The sequence below is a fragment of the Impatiens glandulifera genome, chromosome 6, assembly GCF_907164915.1.
Source record: "Impatiens glandulifera chromosome 6, dImpGla2.1, whole genome shotgun sequence".
Lineage (NCBI taxonomy): Eukaryota > Viridiplantae > Streptophyta > Magnoliopsida > Ericales > Balsaminaceae > Impatiens > Impatiens glandulifera.
Genome location: NC_061867.1, coordinates 31,015,708 through 31,037,395, shown reverse-complemented (window position 1 = coordinate 31,037,395; position 21,688 = coordinate 31,015,708). Strand labels below are relative to the sequence as shown.

The 21,688-nt window shown below is 41.4% G+C and overlaps 1 protein-coding gene across 1 annotated transcript; it reads left to right on the top strand.

Annotated features, from left to right (window-relative positions):
* The first annotated feature begins 20,343 nt into the window (after positions 1-20,343).
* On the top strand, positions 20,344-20,889 carry LOC124943488 (keratin, type II cytoskeletal 1-like). The gene has a single exon (XM_047483986.1). The coding sequence runs from the start codon at positions 20,344-20,346 to the stop codon at positions 20,887-20,889; it is 546 nt and encodes a 181-aa protein (XP_047339942.1).
* The last annotated feature ends 799 nt before the right edge of the window (positions 20,890-21,688 follow it).

The following is a 21,688-nucleotide window of genomic DNA, read 5'->3' as shown; positions in this document are numbered from 1 at the left end:
TCCATTAGACTTGGTGTTCTAATGGAACTCGTTGTTAGTCATTGACGTCTAACTCCCTTAGACTTGGCAGTCTAATGGAGCACGTCTATTGCCTCGCTTCAGCAGCCGTTTAAAGTCAACATACGTCTTCCCACGATCAACTAGCTGTACGCTAATCCTGCTCTACTCTTTCTTGTAGTTCAGTATGCCAGCAATTTGCATCAAATGAATGAACGCCACGTACGCGAATATTCTTCTCAGAACTTGTTTAGTACATGACAGTTCCAAAAGGATATCCGGCACACTACCGTTCAGTATGGCCATGATCCATGAGCACAGAGTCTGATGTACTCTTTTACTATAGGGGCTTTCCAATGGATGCTTTCCACGTGTCCATGAAGAAGATTCTACCGTTGGTGCCCTTCTACTACAAATAGATGCTCAAGGACAATGGCCGAATCACCGGTTACTTTGCTCATTTTCTACAAGCTTACTCTTGCACTTACTGATATCTATCATCTTCCAAGTTCAAGAGAGAAAGAATAAAAAATTGTCTAGCTGAGTGAATATTGTTCTTAATATTGTAAGTTGAACAGAGGTTGTTCTCTTAAATAGAGTATTTAGCTAGATCGGTAAATTGTGTTTGATTCAAAGAAGTATATAGTGAAATCATTTCGGTTGTTAGAAAAATGGGTAACGTAGGAGAGTTTGCTCAGAACATCCATAAACAACTTGTTGTGTTCCTTACCTTCTGTCTTTCATCTCTCATTGGTTCAAAACTTCAAACCTAAACAAGCATTTCCACATTTGAATCGCTTCAAGAGTTTGTAAAGTTTGCGAAGAATAGAAAGTGATATTAATCTCTAACATGATTTATATAAATTCGTTTATCCGAAGTTGCTAACAATAGTCAGATCCCCGTCTCTATTGGTTGCACCGATCTTATCATAAGATGTGATATTTTTTGATATTTTTGTAGAGGGTCACCTAAGGAGTATTTATATTAATCTAGGTCGGTTGGGGTGGACAAATTCAATTCCAATTAGATCGTTGGAGTTCTTATCTCTGATTCTTTCTCATTTGTGGAAGCCTGGTTCTAGGGAAAGATAAGGTCAATAGGTTTAGGGGTAATGATGGAGGAGAGGAGATGTGCACATGGGAAAAAAACGAAGTAATAAGGATATGTATTGGCGAAGATAGAGCTTATGAAAGAATCGTTGGCGATCGATCGTGATTTTGGCGATTGCCATGTTTGATCGGGAAAGACGAACGAAACAACTTTGTTTCGTTTAATTGAAACCTTTTTGTTGCGTTCCATTGGAGATCCGTTAGCGTTGGAGCGTTTGGACTAACGGGAGTTAGCGTCCCGTTAGTCAATCTGTTGTGGACCCGGGCGCGTGCGCGCTTGGCTACAACTGACTACGTAGTCGATTCCTAGGCGCAAGATGAAAATCCAGTGCTGATCCAATAGCCGAGAGTTCAACTGCAACCGTTAAACATAATTTCGGCTACACAGGATTATAAATTTATTTTTTATAAAAGGGTTATTTGAAATCGAATTTTAACATATTTCTTACGTTTTTCTTCAAAAAGAATCTTTAAAAAATTGGAAACATAATAAAAATTATGTCCATTATTTTTTTTATAGATATTTTGGGGTATTTATTTAATTATTTTAAGCCAATAATTACACATAATTCGTGTTTAAATCATAATTAAATAATTTTAACCCCTTCTTAGGTTTAATTTGGATAAAATAAATAAAATATTTTAATCTCAAATTATTTTTGAATTTTTGAATAACTTCCTTAATTAGAGTGTAATTATTATAATAAATAACCCTTAATTTGGTTTTAACTCATTCTTTAAGTTATTTTGATTTCAAAATTTTAAAATATTATTTTAAAATTATAAATATTATTATAAATTAGTGTATTTTAATTTTCATGTCACCGTGTTCATTAAAAAGCTAATTACTTGGAGTGAATTCAAGGAGAAACTTAAGAGACAGTTCTATCCTGAAAATGCCATTCGAGAAGCAAGAGCCAAGTTGCAGTGGCTCTCACATAGAGGGAGTATTAAGGAGTATGTCAAGGAGTTCATCGCCACTCTCCTTGAAATCCCTAATTACTCAGACGACGAAGCCTTGTTTGCCTTCACTAATGGTCTACAAATGTGGGGGAAGCTGGAGTTGGAACGGTGTGGTATCCAAGATCTAAACACCGCTATTGTCGTGGCTGAATCACTTTTCGAAATGAGAAGGCAAGAGAAACCAAAGTCGACCTATGAGAGGAATGATAAGGGGGAAAATGGTGGAAACCATATCTACAACAATGAAGACCATATTAAGTCTACCAAACCCAATGGTAGAGAAGATCGGGATGAGAAATGTGGGGAGAAACCCTGGATAAAGTGTTTCTGTTGGGTCAAATTATTTTGACCATGTGTTGAAATAGTTTGACTATTGGAATTTTGATGATGAAATGATGAATGGATTATATATGCGTCTAATTGTTTTTGATGCAAGTGTATTGAAAACAATTTCATTAGACTTGGTTCTAATGAGGTTAATTAGACCGATTTGGCATTAGATGCACAAAGTTAGACGTGCAGTCTAACTAGCAAAATTAAACGTGTAGTCTAATTAAGCGGAGTTAGACGTGCAGTCTAACTGGAGGAATTAGATGTGCAGTCTAACTCGTGGAGTTAGACGTGCAGTCTAACTCATGGAGTTAGACGTGCAGTCTAATAGACTCGTAATTAGACGTGCAGTCTAACTCGTGGAGTTAGACGTGCAGTCCAATGGATTCGGAATTAGACGTGCAGTCTAACTCGTGGAGTTAAACGTGCAGTCTAATAGTCTCGTAATTAGACGTGCAGTCTAACTCGTGGAGTTAGACGTGCTGTCTAATGGATTGTGAAAGTTAGACGTATAGTCTAACTCCTTCAAATTAGTCTGAAGTGGAACGTAATTAGACGTGCAGTTTAACTCGTGGAGTTTGACGTGCAGTCTAATAGAAAGAGAAAGTTAGATGTGTAGTCTAACTGGTGAAAGTTAGACGTGCTGTCTAACTTCTTCAGATTAGTCTAAAGTGATTGCAATTAGACGTAAGTCTAATCCCATTAGACCAGGTGGTCTAATGGATTCTGTTATTAGACGGGGACGTTTGATTTCATTAGACGAGGTCGTCTAATTGAAATACGTCTAATGCTTTGCTTAAGCAGTTGCTTGAAGCTAGCACCCGCCTACCCACGTGCTATGGCTGTACGCTACTCCTGCTCCACTTTATAGTGAAGATTAGTACGACAACCCGATGCATCCAATTAACTAATGACACGTAAACAAATATCCTTCCCACTACTTGTTTTGGAGGTAAATCTATGAAGAATATTCGGCGCACTACTTGTTGTGTACGGCTACGATCCTTGTATACAGAGTCTGATGTGTACTATGGAGGCGTTCCAATAGAAGAGTGCCACGTATCATTCTGAAGATTCGACCGTTGGTACCTGTGCATATTTAAAGATTCCTAAGGACAACGAACAATCTCTCGATCATCTTGCTTACTGAAATTACTAAGAAATCAAGTTTTTGAATATTCATACCGTGAGTTGCTTTCCTGATTGTACTGTGTGTTAATCAAGAGAGAGTTAGAATCAAAGCATCCTTTAGCTGAGTCATATTCTTCATCTTGTAAGTTGAATAGAGTGTGTTTTGTTCAACAGTGAGCTAAGTGTGTGCAAACTGTATTTGATTGAATCGTATTATAGTGAATCCTTCCGGTGGTTGGAAGAAGGGGTGACGTAGGAGAGTTTTCTTCGAACATCAATAAACAAACTGCTGTGTTGTTCTTTTCTGTCATCTTCTAATTTTTTATCTTAAGCTTCAAATCTAAGTAAACATTTCCACACTTGTTTTTGTTTCAAGTGTTTACAAGGGTTTGCGTAGAATAGAAAGTGAATTAAATCCCTAACAAGATTTCTTTCAAACCGTTTTTCATAAGCCTTCATCAATCGTCAAACCCCCGTCTCTATTGATTAAGCTGATCATATCAATTGGTATCAGAGCTCTGTTTCTATTCTCAATCCTTTCCTGAAAAATGACAACCATAACCAAAGATGTTAGTGCAACCGCTATTCCAACTTTCTCCCGAGAGAACTACATCGTATGGAAGAAGAGAGTTCGTGCTCATCTCTCTTCTCTTTATGACGATATGTGGAGTGTCATCACAGAAGGTCCTATCAAGATTGATAAGGAGAAAGATGACTGGACCAGTGAAGAAAAGAGGAATAACAACCTCAACAATATGGCTCTTGATGTTCTGTACACATCTCTCGATGACATCATGTTCAACTACATTATCGAGTGTGATACTACTAAAGAGGTCTGGGACACACTCACCCAACTGTGTGAGGGAAACGAGCAAACCAAGGAAAACAAGATTATGATTGCCACTCAACAGTTTGACAGTTTCAAGATGCGTCCGGGTGAAACCATGAACGAGTTCGACACCAGATTCAGTAATATTTTTTCATCCCTAACCATTCTAGGCAAGACCTATAGCAACAGGGAGCTTGCTATCAAAGTCATGCGTGCTCTTCCAAGGGAACGAGACATAAAGACGATGGCTATGAGGGAGTCCAAAGATCTCAACAAGATCTCTCTCTTCGATTTGTTTGCTGATCTCAAGGACTATGAGTTCGAGCTAAACTGCAGAATTGAAGAAGATCAATCCAAATACATTATCATTGCGAAAGCCCTAGTGACTGCTGAAGAACCACTTGTATCTACTGATGTGAAGATGGCGGCACATCAACTGAGCAGCGACGCCATGTCTCTCTTCGTGAAGAAGTTTGGCGACTTCATGAAGAAGAGCAACCCTAACTCAAGCTCTTCAAATTCTAATGATAATAAGAAATCAAAGGCTAATATTAGGTGTTTTAATTGTGGTATTCTAGGTCATTATCAATCGGAATACCGGAAGCCAAAACGTGAAGATACGAAAGTTGATGGAAAAGAGCTGAAGGCTCTTATTGTAGGTGACGTGAAGAACCGAAGAATAATTCGTGACTCCTACTTCTCATCAAGTGATAGTGATGACGAAGAAGTGGCCTGCTTCATGGCAAGAGAAGATGAAGAATAGACTCAGGAAACTGAGGTATTTGACTTCTCTTCTGAAAGATTTTCAAAGGAACAATTGGTGGCTGCACTAAATGACATGGTCATTGAGTACAGAAAGCTAGCAGAATCTCTAAATGAAACTAAATCTTCACATGTTGTATTTCAACCAGTTTTACCTCAAACTCTTGAATCAAATGTTTTTGAAAAGAAAATTAAAGAGATCTCATCTGAGAATAAGATGCTCAAAGAACAGATTCAAATGATTTCAGATGAAAACAAAAGGTGAAACTATGTTATCAGTGCATGGACAAGGTTTGGAGAAGTTGTCAAATATCAGATCATCATGTTAAGACCTACTGGATCTAGATCCGGTCTAGGATTTGATGGAAATGACCTAACATGTCCTGCAAAACATCAAACTCATCAAATGACAAGCTTAAGCCAATAAGTTTTATTAAAGGGAGTTTGACTGATAGTGAATCTGATCCTATTCACCAAGAAGTAGCTGTTAAGAATGAAATTATTTATGTTCCGCCGACTGTTAGCTGGCTAAAGAACAAATTAGAAGCAACTAGCAAGTCTGGCAATCTAAACCTGACTCAAAGTCAAGGAGTTTTAAAAGAAAGTCTTCTTCAAAAGCTAAGGGATCAGTGGCTAGTAGAAAGTCGTCTTCTAAGTCAAAATCATACGCATTAATCACAACGCAACATGGGAAATCCATTAGAATATGTCAAATATGGATTCCTAAGGGACTAATATATCGAGGACCCAATTGAATATGGGTACCAAGTTTGTAAATAGTTTGTTATGTAGGTGATGCAGAAGGATTACAGGAAGGAAGCATGGAGAATACTCTTTTGAGTATACAGTTCAGAAGATCAACAATGGATGCTGTCATTCCAGAAGAATAAATGATTTTATATGTTTTTATATTAAAATATTTTTGGGTCCGAAGGATCTCAAAACATTTGGTTATTCATTTTTGTAATTATACAAAATGAGAGGGAAAAATTACTCTGAAAGTAAAGATACTCTCAAGATGAATGACCTTAATCGGTCTATTAGAGAAGGGTGTCTAAAAGAAATGGTCTGTACTTAGGCTTATTTTTGCTCAAAATCTATACATCTAGGTCTATATGTCATTGTTTAAAACCAACGCGGTTAGATGTACACGTCTAATAGACGTTAGACATTTTTACGTCATGAGCAAGAGGATGCTCACGTCTAACCAAACTCACGTCTAATAAACATTAGACGAATTCTTTACAACACGCAATTAGACGTATGCGTCTAATAAACATTAGATGTATTCTTTACAACACGCAATTAGACGTATGCGTCTAATGGACCCACACGTCTAATAGACGTTTAGTTTTATAGATTTGTGTAGTAAGAAAAACGTCATATACGTGCCTTTTAGAATGATCAAGGACAGCTATCCACGTGAGGAGATATCTGATTTTCCCGCTCAAACATTAAAACAGTCATCTCATAATAACATGAAGACATGTGTCTCTTAAGTTAAAAGAGAATGACTGATATAACCTCAATTATAATGATGACTCTTTGGAAAGGACGTCTAATTTTAAATGATGGGGCATACCCCTAGGAAAAACGACGGTTATCCTGCATAACTTCCCATGGTCTATATAAGGACATTTTTGCATGAGATTGAAAGCTTTTTATCTCTCAAGATTTCTAATAACCCTAAATTTCTCTGCCTTTCTCTCTCAAAAATTGTTAGATAAAATAAGACCGGTTCAAATAAATCTAACTTAAATAAACTTTCCATGCAGGAACAATGCACATGACCGGAAACAACAATTTGCTAACCGATATCAGAACAGTAACCGGTGCTTTAATCACTTTTGGTGACAACTCAAAAGGTAAAACTGTGGGCAAGGGTAAGATTGTCCATGGTAACCTAACTATTGATAATGTACTTTTAGTTGAAAACCTAAGTTTTAACCTACTTAGCATTAGTCAGATGTGTGATGCTGGATACACGGTAGAATTTCTTAAACATGCATGCTTAGTTAAGAACTCTCAAGGTATCGTACTGCTAACCGGAAATAGGATAGGTAACATTTACAAGGTAGACTGGAAAACTAAAGTAGAATATCCTATACGCATGATAGCTAAGACTGATCAAACCTGGCTATGGCACAAGAGACTAAACTATCTAAACATGAAAACCTTAAACTACATTCGCGGTAAAAAGCTAGTTGAAGGTATTCCTGACATAGTATTTAACCAGGATAAGGTTTGTTCAGCATGCCAAATGGGTAAACAAACTAGGTCATCTTTTAAAAGTAAAGGAAACATTCAATCTAGCCGATGCTTAGACCTCCTTCATATGGACTTGTTTGGACCGATTCAGGTTGTTAGTTTAGGAGGCATGCTCTACACCATGGTAGTTATTGATGATTATTCTAGATATACATGGGTAATATTTCTACCATCTAAACGTGAAACCGTATCAAACCTGATTACACTTCTTAAGCGACTGCAAAATGAAAAATCAACTCGCATTAATAGCATTCGAAGTGATCGAGGTACCGAATTTACCAATAGTACATTAACTGCATATCTTGATGAATCCGGCATTAGACACGAGTTGTCTAGTGCTAGGACTCCTCAACAAAATGGCCTGGCCGAGAGAAGAAACCGGACTCTCAAGGAAGCCGCACGGTCCATGATAGCCGACTCCGCATTGCTCAGAAATTTTGGGCTGAGGCTATCAACACTGCATGCTATACACAAAACCGCTCTTTAATAAACAGATTTCACAACAAAACACCGTATGAGGTTTATTTTAACAGAATTCTCAAACTCAAGTACCTCAGGATTTTCGGTTGTAAATGTTATATTCATATAAATGGTAAAACCCAACTCACCGTTTTTGATTCAAAAACCGATACCGGCATCATGCTAGGGTACTCGGCAGTAAGTAAAGCATATAGAGTATATAATAATAGAACTGCAACCATGGAGGAAACAATTCACGTTGTTTTCGATGAATCGGTTGAAAGCAACACTGCTTCATGTTTTGATCTACACAACAGATTGGAAAATAATGATATTCATTCTGATAGTGAAGATGAGACTCCGGTCTTCAGGCGGTTTATCCATGACCAAATGGGTAACATTGAAACCCAGCCGGATCAAGCTGTTCCAAAAAAGGAAGCTGACACTTCGGTCCAATCCGAGGGAGTCGGTCGGTCTGACAATCTCGTTCAGCCTACCGACATGTCTAGCCTTGATCAAATAAACGGTAATTTGGTAGACATCCCTGAACTGAATCTCAGAAGAAACAGTAAACATCCTCCTGAGCAAATTATAGGTGACCCTTCAGAACCTGTTCGAACTAGGAGTCAACTTCTGGAAGGATATTTTAACTCTGCTTTCATATCCCAGATTGAACCGAAAAGAATAGATGAAGCATTGTCAGATCCGGATTGGATCTTGGGAATGCAAGAAGAGCTAAACCAGTTCGAGAGTAGTAAAGTCTGGTACCTAGTCCCCAGACCGAAAGATCAATCGGTCATAGGAACAAGATGGGTATTCAGAAACAAACTCAATGAGGACGGTTTGGTCACAAGAAACAAAGCCAGATTAGTGGCACAAGGTTACAAACAGGAAGAAGGCATTGATTTTGAAGAATCATTTGCTCCTGTAGCCAGGATTGAAGCCATTAAGATTTTTCTAGCTTTTGCGGCTTTCAAAAACTTTAAGGTTTTTCAAATGGATGTTAAAAGTGCATTTCTGAACGGTGACCTACGTGAAGAAGTGTATGTTGAACAACCACCCGGTTTCAAAAGCGCTGCATTTCCAAACCATGTATACCGGCTAAATAAAGCTTTATACGGTCTAAAGCAAGCACCTAGAGCCTGGTATGATACACTAACCGCATTTCTATTAAAACATGATTTCACCATCGAATCGGTGGATAAAACACTGTTCAAATTTGAAAAGAAGGAACATATCGTACTTGTTCAAATTTATGTAGATGACATTATTTTCGGTTCCACCGATCCTAAGCTATGTGACAAGTTTTCAAAAATGATGACTGACAAGTTTGAGATGAGTATGATGGGAGAATTAAGTTTCTTCCTAGGTCTTCAGGTCAAACAACTCAAAGAAGGAACATTCATCAGTCAACCTAAATATACCAAGGAGCTACTAAAGAAATTCGGGATGGACACCTGCTCCTCGGCGGCTACTCCAATGAGCTCATCCATTAAACTGGACAGAGATGATGAGGGCCAATCGGTAGACCAGATTGCATACCGGGGCATGATCGGTTCCCTACTGTACCTGACAGCGAGTAGACCGGACATCCTATTTGCAATTGGTGTTTGTGGGAGATTTCAAGCAAATCCAAAGCAATCCCATTACACAGCCGCAAAGAGGATACTGAAGTATCTAAAGGGCACACCTGATGTCGGTCTGTGGTACCCAAAGGACTCGTCCTTCAATCTAACAAGTTACTCAGATGCAGATTATGCAGGGTGTAAGATTGACAGAAAAAGCACCAGCGGAACATGTTAGTTCCTTGGTGACCGGCTCGTTTCATGGCATAGCAAGAAACAGACATCAGTGGCCACATCCACTGCAGAAGCTGAATATCTGGCGGCCGGAAGTTGCTGCTCTCAACTCCTCTGGATCCAACAACAACTGAAGGACTTCGGTGTCATAGCCGAAGAGTCCCCGATATTCTGTGACAACACGAGTGCCATAGCGATCACCTACAATCCGGTTCTCCACTCCAGAACCAAGCACATCGACATAAGGCATCACTTCATCCGGGAGCATGTCACGCTGAAGAATATCCGGTTGGAATACGTACCGACCGATCAACAAGTAGCCGATATCTTCACAAAGCCGCTACAGGAAGCTAAGTTTTCTTAATTCAGGCTTACTCTCGGCTTAACCGACATTAGCCAAATCCTTCGAAAGGATGCTTAAAGGGAAACCGGTTTAGATAGACAAAACCGGTAATTCTTCCTAAGCTGTTGAATTTCGAATCTTCAGGGTGTCTGTGGAAGAACCGCCCAGTTTATCAGATAGAGTAAACCGACCGGCTACTTGGTGCATGCGCCAAATAACCGCATCGGGATGAACAACTGATACCTGACCGGTTCGGAAGCAGGCAACCCTAGATTATTTGAATTTCAAACAGAAGAGGAATAGTTATCAGGGATTAAGGATATCTGTTCTGAAACATTACCCTCTCAAAGTAAAATAGGTCGCGCCTAAAAAGACGTGAAGATCTTTTGATATCTTTCACAGTTCAGGCCTATGACCGACACCCAGACTGCAAACCTGCCTATTTCATGCAAAATCTCTTATCCTGCAGTTAATACATACCATCTCATTTAATGCCTGGACAATAGGATAGTCCCTAAACCAGTATTTAAGTGAAGCAAACACTCACCACATCATACAAGACAAAAGAATACCCCCTCACTAAGGCAAAAATGTCTCAGTTTCCCAACATCATTCAGGTTGATTTTCAATCCTGCTCAACCACAGATCAATATGAGATATATAAGATGATCAAGTCTCTAGAGGAAACCGGCCTTCAGTGTTTCCTAGACGACAAACATACCATCTATCCGGAATCCGTTTTGGAATTTTTCTACCACGCAAAGGTGTTTAGGGGCACCCCCCACTTTGAAACCCACATCCAATCCAAAGTGGGAGGCATTGTCTTTGATTTCACCGAACGGGACTTTGCGCGGTGTCTCAGCCTGCCAAGGCACGGGATAACAGATCTAGACATTCCGGCAGATGTAAAGGCCGAGGTCTCCATCGCCTTTTCCCGGTCTGACGAACCAGTTGAAGATCACGGAGCAAAATCGCGTCTGAGAGCTGAATATCAGCTTCTAAATGATGTGATCGGCAAAAGCATATTTGGTAGGGACGTCACAAACACCTACAGTGTCTCGAACTTCAACATGATGGCGGCTATAATCACCGGCACACCGGTAAACTGGTCTAGGGTGCTCTTTGACACCCTTATCTGGATGGTCGGCATCCGATCAGTTGGTTTCATTCCCCAAATAAGCAGCCTCCTTGTGGAGCTTGGAGTCCCAACCTGTCCCGGTGAAGGTTTGAACCAAGCTCAGGTGCTGACTAAAGAAGTAACCGATCCATTCTATAGGCGGTTCGAGAGGGCCTGGAGGAGAAGGAACCGCAACAACGGTGATGTCAACCCCTATGCACCCTGAAACACTCCTTCTTGCACCCGGTCGTTTTGCTTCATGCACCGGGTGTATTCTTATTCAACACAAGTTTGATCGTTTCGACCTCTCCTATGTTTCTTTCGGCTTTATTTGTGTCTTTCTTGATTTCATCGCTCTTTATGCCATTTTCGGCATTGTCTCTGTTATTTTCGGCCTCTATCTAATTAATCTCGGTTATGTTCAAGTGCATTTAATGAGATAATCCCAATCAATGAGATAACCCCCAACTACCCGCACATTTAAAATCTAACTAACCTGGTTACTTCCCAACTAACACTTACCTAGGGCTTTGCTATCTACCGCTTCCCCATGCGCCTTGAAAAGGTAAAGATTCATTTCCTTAATAAAACAAAACTGACCATCAATGCTCAGATTTTCCCTCCAAAACCGATCCTATATAAGGAGCCATCCACTACTCATTTTATCACATCCGAAAAGCACAAACTCACTTCTGATATTCTTGAATCCTGTCTCTCTCAATACCGAAATCATGCCGAGCAGAACTCTGGGAAACTTTCTAAGCATTGATTTCAACTCTTGCACGGGCGAGAGGGACTGTACTACTAAGCAGAAACTCATGTATGACTCTCTCGCTGAAACCGGTCTTCGACCTTTTCTTGAAGAGGCCGGCCCTATTCTCCTAGACGATGTCAAGGCCTTCTTTCGAAGCGCCTGCATCAGGGGGAAGTATATCGTCTCTACTGTCAGAGACCACACGTTCTGGACCGACGAGGTTGAATTTGCCTCACTATTTGGTCTACCCACTGAAGGTTTCTCTGACTTTCCGACTATTCAGGACCTTGCGGGATTTGAAACCGCGCAATACCTGTCGGCCACCCCTTCTCCGGTGGAACACTTTGGGCCAAAAACCCAACTTGCTAGTCACGGTCAGCTACTGCTCGAAATCGTGACCCGGTCAATTCTTTGTCAATCACCTAATCAACGGTATTCTAGGAATACCTACAACATCATGACCCACATTCTTTGCGAATCGGCCATCAACTGGTCAACGGTCATATGGGAAAACCTAAAGAATATGGTGCTGACCAAGAAAGGGCTCGGTTATGCACCGCATATTAGCAAGCTGATTCTTGGGTACCGACCAGAATTCGGACCGGGCACACCGGCTTCCTCTTCAAACATCCTCGACAGGGATTCGGCAATAGACCGAATCTGGAGAATGTCTTTTCAATAGGCTATACTTTACATTATTTCTGTATGCCTATCTCTGTACCGAATCTTATATCGGTTTCCTTTCTCTGCTATTTCTTGAATTTTAATATCATTTCAGTTTAAATGACCGTGTCTTCTCAATTCTTTGAATATTTATCTAAGTAACTGGTTAACATCTTCAAATTATAACCGCATTCTTATCCGGTCACATAAAATCTGCTTAATCTGTTAACACTCTAATCACTCAAAATAACCGATTGGACTTAGAAACCGAATCATCAATCGGTTTCTAGAAGAAGAGTGCGTCATCAATGACATAAGCAAAGGCTTTTGAAGGGAGATTTCCCGCCCAAAATTGCCGCCCCTCTGTTTGCCGCCCTTTGTTTGGCGCCCACGGTTTGGCGCTCATTTCAATTCGGAGGGAAAATTCCCGCCTTTTATTGATGGGACGGTTGGGCTTCCAAACCGCATCTATAAAAGGGACTTTCGGTCATTTTACTTCATTCTCACGCGGATCTGCTTTCTCTCTCTAAGCTCTCTTACTCTCTTAAGCGGTTATCTCTCACATTCTCAAATTCTTAAACATGGGGCGTGATTCGGCTTTGTTCAGACTCTACTCTCAAGTGGATTTCGAGGAAATCCGGTTGAATGGTACGCCCGAGGCGAAGGAAGTTATTGACCGGGTAATTAAAACCGGTCTGGAATATTTCCTCGGCGGTCCCCATATTATATACAAAGATGCGGTCGAAGAGTTCTTCAAAACCGCAATCGTCGCCTACGACAAGATCACCGCGACTGTATGCGGTTCACAAATAGAGCTCACCGAAGCATTGGTGGCCGAGAGCCTGCATCTTCCAACAACCGGCCAGGATGCAACGGCAGAAATAGAGCAGGACACCTTTGAGGCGGCTTGCCACATTCTATCGGCAACTGATGAGCCGATCAAAACATCCGGGAGCAAACAAATGTTGAAGCCGGAATATATCCCGATATGTGACATCTTTACAAGGGCGATCCTGGCGAGGGGAGGAAACCTCAACAACCTCACAAGAGACAAAATCAAGATGCTGATCGGTCTGATGGAGGGAAAAGAGGTCAACTGGGCAAGATCGGTGTTCAGTAATCTAATGGACATGGTGAAACCGGATTCAAACCGGTCGTGGGGATACGCCGTGCCCCTCGGTAAAATCTTCCTCCACCTAAATCTCGACATCGGTCCCGGCGTTGCTGTAGCAGAACGCTGCCTCATCAGATCAAGGCAATTCCTTGAAAGAACGCAGCCGGCCCCCAGTTCCACAGGTGGCCAAAAGAAGAAAACCGCCAAGAAAGCTGCCTCAGCCAAAGCAAAGGCCGAAGGGAAAGGCAAAGAAAAGATAACTTTCTCAGAACCACCTCAGCACACAGAAGATGAGGAGTGGGCTTCAGAGAGAACAGACACGGAAAAGACGGAGGATGATAGAACGGTCCTCAATGAAGACGGCTCGGCCCAGAGTCCTAAGGATGCCGCACCAAACACCAACCCTGAGACCACCGAGGGTGGAGAAGAGGTTGATAAAGAAGCCGATGATGAAGGCGACAACACAGAGAGGGAGGAGGCCGAAGAAGCAGAGGCCGATAGGATAGCTGGGAAACTCCTTCAAAGCATTAGAAGAAGAGCCGAGTCGGTTGAAGAACTATACCTGGAGTGGCACGAGCACCGGTTTGATACACCGTATAGACAAATCCTACCGGGCCACACAGATGAGCAATGTATAAACAGACTGGAGGAAGTGGAGGACCTAATGATGAACATTACGAACTCCAACACACTCCAAGAGGTACAACACCGAACTTGTCTCTTGTTACCGAAGGTTCAACTTCGGAAACTAAAGACAAAAATCAGGAAAATTAAGGAAAAACTCAACAAGATGGAATCGGTGGACACCGTAGCGCCGCGGGTGTTAGCAAGGCTTGAAAAAGCCAAAGGGGAACTAGTTCAAGAAGTCGAGCGGCTGGAAGCCATATGCAGCCGAATGCAGGTACCGGTTTATACTGCTCCCAAGATCGAAAGGTTTCCGGCTAACTGCCCAACACCTCCACGGGAGAATGCGGCACCGATAGAATCCAGTGAAAGAGCCGATCCAAATCTCACCGAGCAATCACCTCCCCCACCACCGGAAGTCACCGCTTCGGACTTCACTAAAGAATGGGTTGAGAACCGACTTCAAGAGTTCGAAGGTACAGTGGTTCAACCATTCAAGGATAGATTCCAAAGAATCACTGGCTCGGCACTCAATTTCGCCGATGCCACATGGTTTCTTTTGAACTCCAATCGGGACCGAATCTCAGAAATCGGCGACGATATGCGGGAAGAGACGGTTCAGCGAGATAAATGTGTTCAGCGAACCGCAATTCTGGAGGATATGACCTCCGATTTAAAGGATGACCTCGACCGGCTTGAGAGAGATACCGATCAACGGCTGACTGCGATGAGTGAGGATCTGATCGGCACGACACTTAACCGGGTCTCTGAACTCGAGAAGATAAATGGGAATCTCGTGGCCGAAGTGAAGGCGCTTTCCGAACAAATAGCAGAAATTCTAAGGGCTAAGGTGAACGCGGACGCCGCGGCTGTAGCGGTTGATGCTCAAGTAGCTAAGAGGGTCCAGGATGCGCTGGATGCCGAAGCAGGAAAAGATAAAGAGACACCGCGCTCATCTCAGCTGACCGAAGCGGAAGAGGAAGCCGCGCGGATTAAAAGAGGAGAGGCCCTGTTCCCAGGATTCGCTAAGAAAGCAACCGCTCTAGCAGCAGAGGATGCTGAGCGGTTGGAAAGGCAAAAACGGAAGCTGGAAGAATTCGCCGAAGAAAACAAGAAGAAGAAGGCGGCCGCCTCCGCCTCAGCGCCGAAAAAGTGGAGGAGGGAAGCTCCTAAAAAGGAGGCCCTTAAGAAGGTTCAAATTGCCGAGCTGCTCAGAGAGGTCTCTGAACCGGTCATCCCGAGTACATCGCAGCAGGACGACCAAATCGAAGATGAAGTCGAAGAACAACTACGGTCTCGGTCTACAAGACGACGATCTTCCGAACCGACCGGCCGACAGCAACCGAAGAAGAAGAGCATATATGACTTCACGGATTCTGAATAGGGACTATCTTTCCTCTTCTTGCCTTAGTACTTTTATATATATCTCTCTCTTTCGGTTATCTATCTATATATATAAAGTTACTTTTTGAAACCGGCCATCTTTTGCATTTCTGCTTAGTTTTGATAATTTTAAATAAAATAATCAAAAAGGGAGAAATTGTTAGATAAAAGATAAAGACTCTTATAAAGACTTCCAAAACTTTTCTCAACAGTTTTCGAAAAATTTCTCCCAAGTCAGTTTATAAAATCTGGCCAAACAAAACAACCGGCCTACGGTTGCAAACTTACATGATTTTGATAATTTTAAATAAAATAATCAAAAAGGGAGAAATTTTTAGATAAAATAAGACCGGTTCAAATAAATCTAACTTAAATAAACTTTCCATGCAGGAACAAGGAACCGGACCGGATGAACAAAAGAACCGACTAAAGAAACCTAACCGGTCAAGCTACCAAACCGATCAAGAGTATTCGGAACGTGACCGCACAAAGAAAGGATCGGCCAAAGCTCAAAACCGGAATCATCAAACAGCCGATCACCCACAACACAAGAATAACCGGAAGAAGTCCGGTTACATCACTACCAAAAGACATTCGGCTAAGTCAAATGACCGACCAGTACAAGAAGACAATTCGGGTATCTGTTGAGAACGATACCAAAGGAACAGACTGAACACTTCCATATTCATGCAAGTCTGAGGAAAGACTGTAGGCTGCAGAAGACAGTACTACCGGATCCTTCCACTTCGGGATAAGACAGAAAGGAAATCTTCCAAGTACAGACAACTGTCCAACAGACAGTGCCTACATCAAGTAAAAGACAAACCCGGCAGGTTTGTCTTACACACCGGAAGAACAGACCGCCAGATCTGAGACAGAACACCAGGTTTGAGGTTGACCATCAGGTCTGAGGAAACGACCGCAGGTCTGAACCTCTGAAACACTGAATCACTGCACTTCTGCTCAGCCAATCAGATTCAAGGAAGTGAAATATGACCGTTGGCATATTTCACCTATAAAAGGAGGCAGTTGCAGAAGAGTAAATGCGGGACAACAGTGTGATATTGAGATATTAAGAGACACATTATTGAGATAACGAGCGCTAAGAGCATTTACTACAAGTGATAAGAGTGTGCTGTTTTAGAAAGCCTAAGTGTTGAAAGTTAAAGTGTGTTTTACAATTTCGGTGTAAATTGTAAGAGTGTTATCGAGCAGGAAATAAGTCTCGATCGGCTTGTACTTGTATTCCTTAATGAATATCCTTCTCGCAGTTTTGAGAGGAAGGGGTGACGTAGGAGTTTTATCTCCGAACATCCATAAAATCTGTCTTGTTATTTACTTTCTGCCGGCCTCATTATCTAACCGACTAACTTAACCACACCGCTCTAAACCGACTCTATACTAACCATACCGAATATCCAGATCACCGAAACCGACCCACCATTTCCAAATCACCATCATCCGAAACCGGCCTTGTCTATCAAACAAGTGTGCTGCTTCAACCTGAAAGTAAACCTCTTCCGCGCTTGAACCTAGTTCAAGGGTTTGTGACAGGTTGTGTAGTATTGAAACCCCGGTATTAATCTCTAACCAGATTAACCACCACCCTTCGAGTGTGAACCGCTAACCGGTTCAACCCCCCGGTTCCCCAGCGGCGATCTAGATCCTAACAAAAATCTATGCTAATCTTGTGTCTGTTCGTATTCTATTGAAAATGGTGAACAAGAGAATTATGCTGGGTCATTGTACTTTACAGGTGGATTTTCCACCAGTCTACACTTTCGATCAGCCTGAAGTGGTAGATATGTTTAGAACCCTCGAGTATTTCGGTCTTGGAAAATATCTTGGCGGTCTTTTCATCTTTTACAAGAATGAAGTTAGAGAGTTCTTTAAATCTGCAATAATGGTGGAAGATTTTATCTTAGTAACTGTAAACGAGATGGAAATATCTTTCGATGAAGCCTTTTTCGCGGATTTCTTTGAACTTCCGTCGGAGGGTCATACCTTCAACAAGGATCTGTCACCGGAAGTAAAGGAAGAGATGAAGAAGGTTTTATCTGCTGATGGCTCGGCGATTCATATAAACGGAAGTAAGAAAGTTCTTAAACCACAGTTTATTTTGCTAAATAATGTGGTGGCTAAAGCGCTTCAGGGGAAGGCTGGTTCATTCAACCTCTATAGTCAAGATCGATTTGATTATATGTGTGCAATTTCAAAAGGAATCCAGGTAAACTGGGCCTTAACATTATTTCAGAATCTATGTTTCTCTATCAATCAGGAGAATAAGGAAAGTATAACGTTCGCTGCTCAACTAATTCGTTTGTTGGAGCATTTGGGTGTTCCGATGGGTGAACCTCAACCGATCAACTCAAATAGGGTGTATAATGCGTTCACAGTTGCCAACACTCTGGTTAGAATGAAGAATCTTAAGGAATCTCCTTCGGGTGCTTCCAGCCAACAGACCGGTGGAAAATCGATTATCCGATCTAAACAGACAGCCGCTTCCATCTTGTCGACGGGAGAAAAGAGATCCAAAACTGTCATCGAATCAGAGGCTAGTTCTACTAGCCTAAGGAGCTCTTCAAAAAGGATTCTGAAACTGTTGATTCCAGAATCAGGCAAGGTCCAGTTGAACTTGCCACCATTCCCATGTCTCCCCTGTCTCCGACTGCCAGTCAGTTGAGGAGATCTTCAAGGTCATCTGTTTCAAAAGGTGACAAGTCAAAGGCACCCCACGCGTATAAATCGATGAAGGCGTTATCGAAGGTAACCTCTTCTCTACCCCCTAACCGATGTGCCTAAATTAGATGTTCCTGTGATGGAACAAGATAAATCTATTTTTATTCTTGAGAAGGAATCTGCTGAAGGGCATGCTGTTGAGTCAGCTGGTCCAAATATTGAGAATATTGATAGGACTGAGTCTCCTGTTCAACAACCGGATCAAGTAGTCGCTGGTGCTACAGAATTTGCCCAACTAGAACAAGGTGCAGTCCTTACCCATTTTGCTGGTGATGATGCTGAAAAGGCTTCTTCTGTCTCTGTTAGAGAGACTCCCTCCACTAACCCAATTTCGAAAGATTCAATAGTTATCGGGAAAGTCATTCGAGGAGAGCTCCCTCCAAGACTCTTCAAGAAACCTGTATCTGCTTATGAATTGATGCGTTCCACAAGGTAGTCGTGTGGAATTGTTTTTGGTGAGCCAAGACCATCTCCAAAACCTGTTGAGGTTGTTGGAAAAGGGAAAAATGTTGTAATTGAAAAAAGTGAAGATGTTTCTAAGGCAACATGCATTGTTGACCTCATGATGAATCAAGTCAACGCTATTGCTGCTGAGAAAATGGAAATGTTTGACTCTTGGATCCAGAACAGATTATCTATCCAGTATGATGAGGTCATCACTGGTTCAGGAATAAGTACTCAATGGCGCAAGCTTGTAGCAGATGAAAAGAAGGTTCTCAAATAGGCTAAAACTACGTAAGTGTCAGAAGCTCTGAAAAAGAAAGATCTTATCAAAGCTTGTTTGAGAGGAAGAGCTCTATTCCCCATCCTTAAAGGCATAAAAGCCAATTTTAACCCTATTGAGAAAGGTGCTGAAGTGGAAGTGAAAGTCTTAAAAGAGATTAAACGAGATCATGGCTGACTATCTTTCTATAGTCACTCGATATGTTGATGGAGCTAACTGCTTAGGAGTGAGCTATTTTGGTATTTTCTCTGATGAAGACGAATCAATGGATGTCTCTATTGATAATACTGATACAGATGAGCAAGCTGCTGCTCTTCTGATATAATTTAGAAATATTTCTCAAGAAGAAAGACGTTTACTGGCTCAACCTGTTATCGATCTAAATAAGGAACCCATTCCAGAGAATTCATCACTAGAGGAAGAAGAAGAAGAAGAGATAATTCAAGAGCCAGAACAAGCTCTTATAAATCAAGAAGAAGTTGTTGTTGAAGAGCTGGTCCAAGCTCTTGTGACATAAGAGGAAGAAACTGTTGTGGAGACTGTTCAAAATCCAAATGAAAAAGAGGTTTTAATATCCCCTGTTATCAGAATAGAGGAAGCTCAAGGAAAGGTGGCTGAAGTTAGTCATCCTGAGATTGCCATATCTGAGGGGGAGCCCTCAAAAGACAAAGATACAGAAGAAGAGAGTTCCTCGTCTGAGGGGGAACAAGATCAAAATTCTGTTACTGTCAAGCCTCTTCCATTTCCCTATATTATTGTTGGTAGTCTTCATGAGAATTTTCTTCATCCTCTCCACAGCAAGGGAAATCTGTTTGATAGGTTTCAAAGAGCAGAAAGGGAGCTGGATGAAGAAGAGCGAAATAAAACTGGAAATGAGTCTGATAAGGGTGAACCCGAGCAATTCTTGCAGATTCACATCGAAGCTAATCCCATTCAGAGCATGGCAGCAGAATCACAGGATGATTCATCCAATGAAGGATACTCTGCAGATGGTACCAAGCTTCTGAAGTCGATGACTTCTCTGCTTACCTCTCTTCAGACGAATGTGATAGCTATGGGATCACATGTAGTAAATATTTTGAATACTCAGAAAGAGGATAGAAAAGAAGTTGCTGAATGTGTCAAAATCCTTAAAGAATTGGATAATACACTGAAGAAGAATACGTATGAGACTCATGTTTCAAATTTAAATTTCTCCAAATTTTAAAAGCAGCTCTTCAGTCGTCAATCTAAAATGATGAGTCTTGAAAGACAAATCAATCTTGATAATCATCGTGAGGTCATGGAATCAATGGAATTATACAAGAATCAGCTTGTTGAAATTCAAGGAAGCTTGAGAAGAACAAATGGTGAAAGGTTGGAGTATGCCGACTCCGTTGCAAGAAAGTTTCAAGAGAAAGAAAATGCAAAAGGTGCTGCTGAAAGAGAACAGACTCGTATCACTCAAGGTGAGCCTAGTAGAAGAGGTCACTGTGTATCAACCGGTACCAGATCTAAGCGTGCTCCAACCAACAATGAAAATCCAAGGCCAGCCAAAAGAGGAGGAGCTCGAAGAAGTGGTGATCGCGGAGGCCGAAGTAGTATTGGTGGTGGTGGTGGGCAATCTGGTAGTGATCGAGGAGGTCGCACTAGTGGCGGTGATCGTGGTGGGAGATCTAGTAGAAGCGGTCGCGGTGGTCGTGCTCATCCTCCGTTTCAAAATCTGCTAACTAGTGAAGGGATAAGAGGTGGAGGTTTCAACTATCCAATTGATCCTCGTGTAAAAAGGGAAGAACAATGATCTCCTTTCTCTTACTTTGTTTTAAACTATGTTTCTTTGACTATGTTTTTGGAATAATTGTTTTTGAAAGTGGTTATGTGTGATGGATGAACAAGTTTTACCCTGCATTTATATGATGAATGCTTAATTTGTTATATATGCAAGGTTTCAATCACATCATCAAAAAAGAGGAAATTGGTGGGTCAAATTATTTTGACCATGTGTTGAAATAGTTTGACTATTGGAATTTTGATGATGAAATGATGAATGGATTATATATGCGTCTAATTGTTTTTGATGCAGGTGTATTGAAAAACAATTTCATTAGACTTAGTTCTAATGAGGTTAATTAGACTTATTTGGCATTAGATGCACAAAGTTAGACGTGCAGTCTAACTAGCGAAATTAGACGTGTAGTCTAATTAAGCGGAGTTAGACGTACAGTATAACTGGAGGAATTAGACGTGCAGTCTAACTCGTAGAGTTAGACGTGCAGTCTAATAGACTCGTAATTAGACATGCAATCTAACTCGTGGAGTTAGACGTGTAGTCTAATGGATTCGGAATTAGATATGCAGTCTAACTTGTGGACTTGATGTGCAGTCTAATAGACTCGTAATTAGACATGCAGTCTAACTCGTGGAGTTAGACGTGCAGTTTAATAGATTGTGAAAGTTAGACGTATAATCTAACTCCTTCAGATTAGTCTGAAGTGGAACGTAATTAGACGTGCAGTCTAACTCGTGGAGTTAGACGTGCAGTCTAATAGAAAGAGAAAGTTAGACGTGTAGTCTAACTGGTGAAAGTTAGACGTGCCGTC

Coding starts and splice junctions, on each gene's coding strand:
- LOC124943488 (XM_047483986.1), top strand. CDS start 20,344: ATGATGAGTCTTGAAAGACAAATCAATCTTGATAATCATCGTGAGGTC.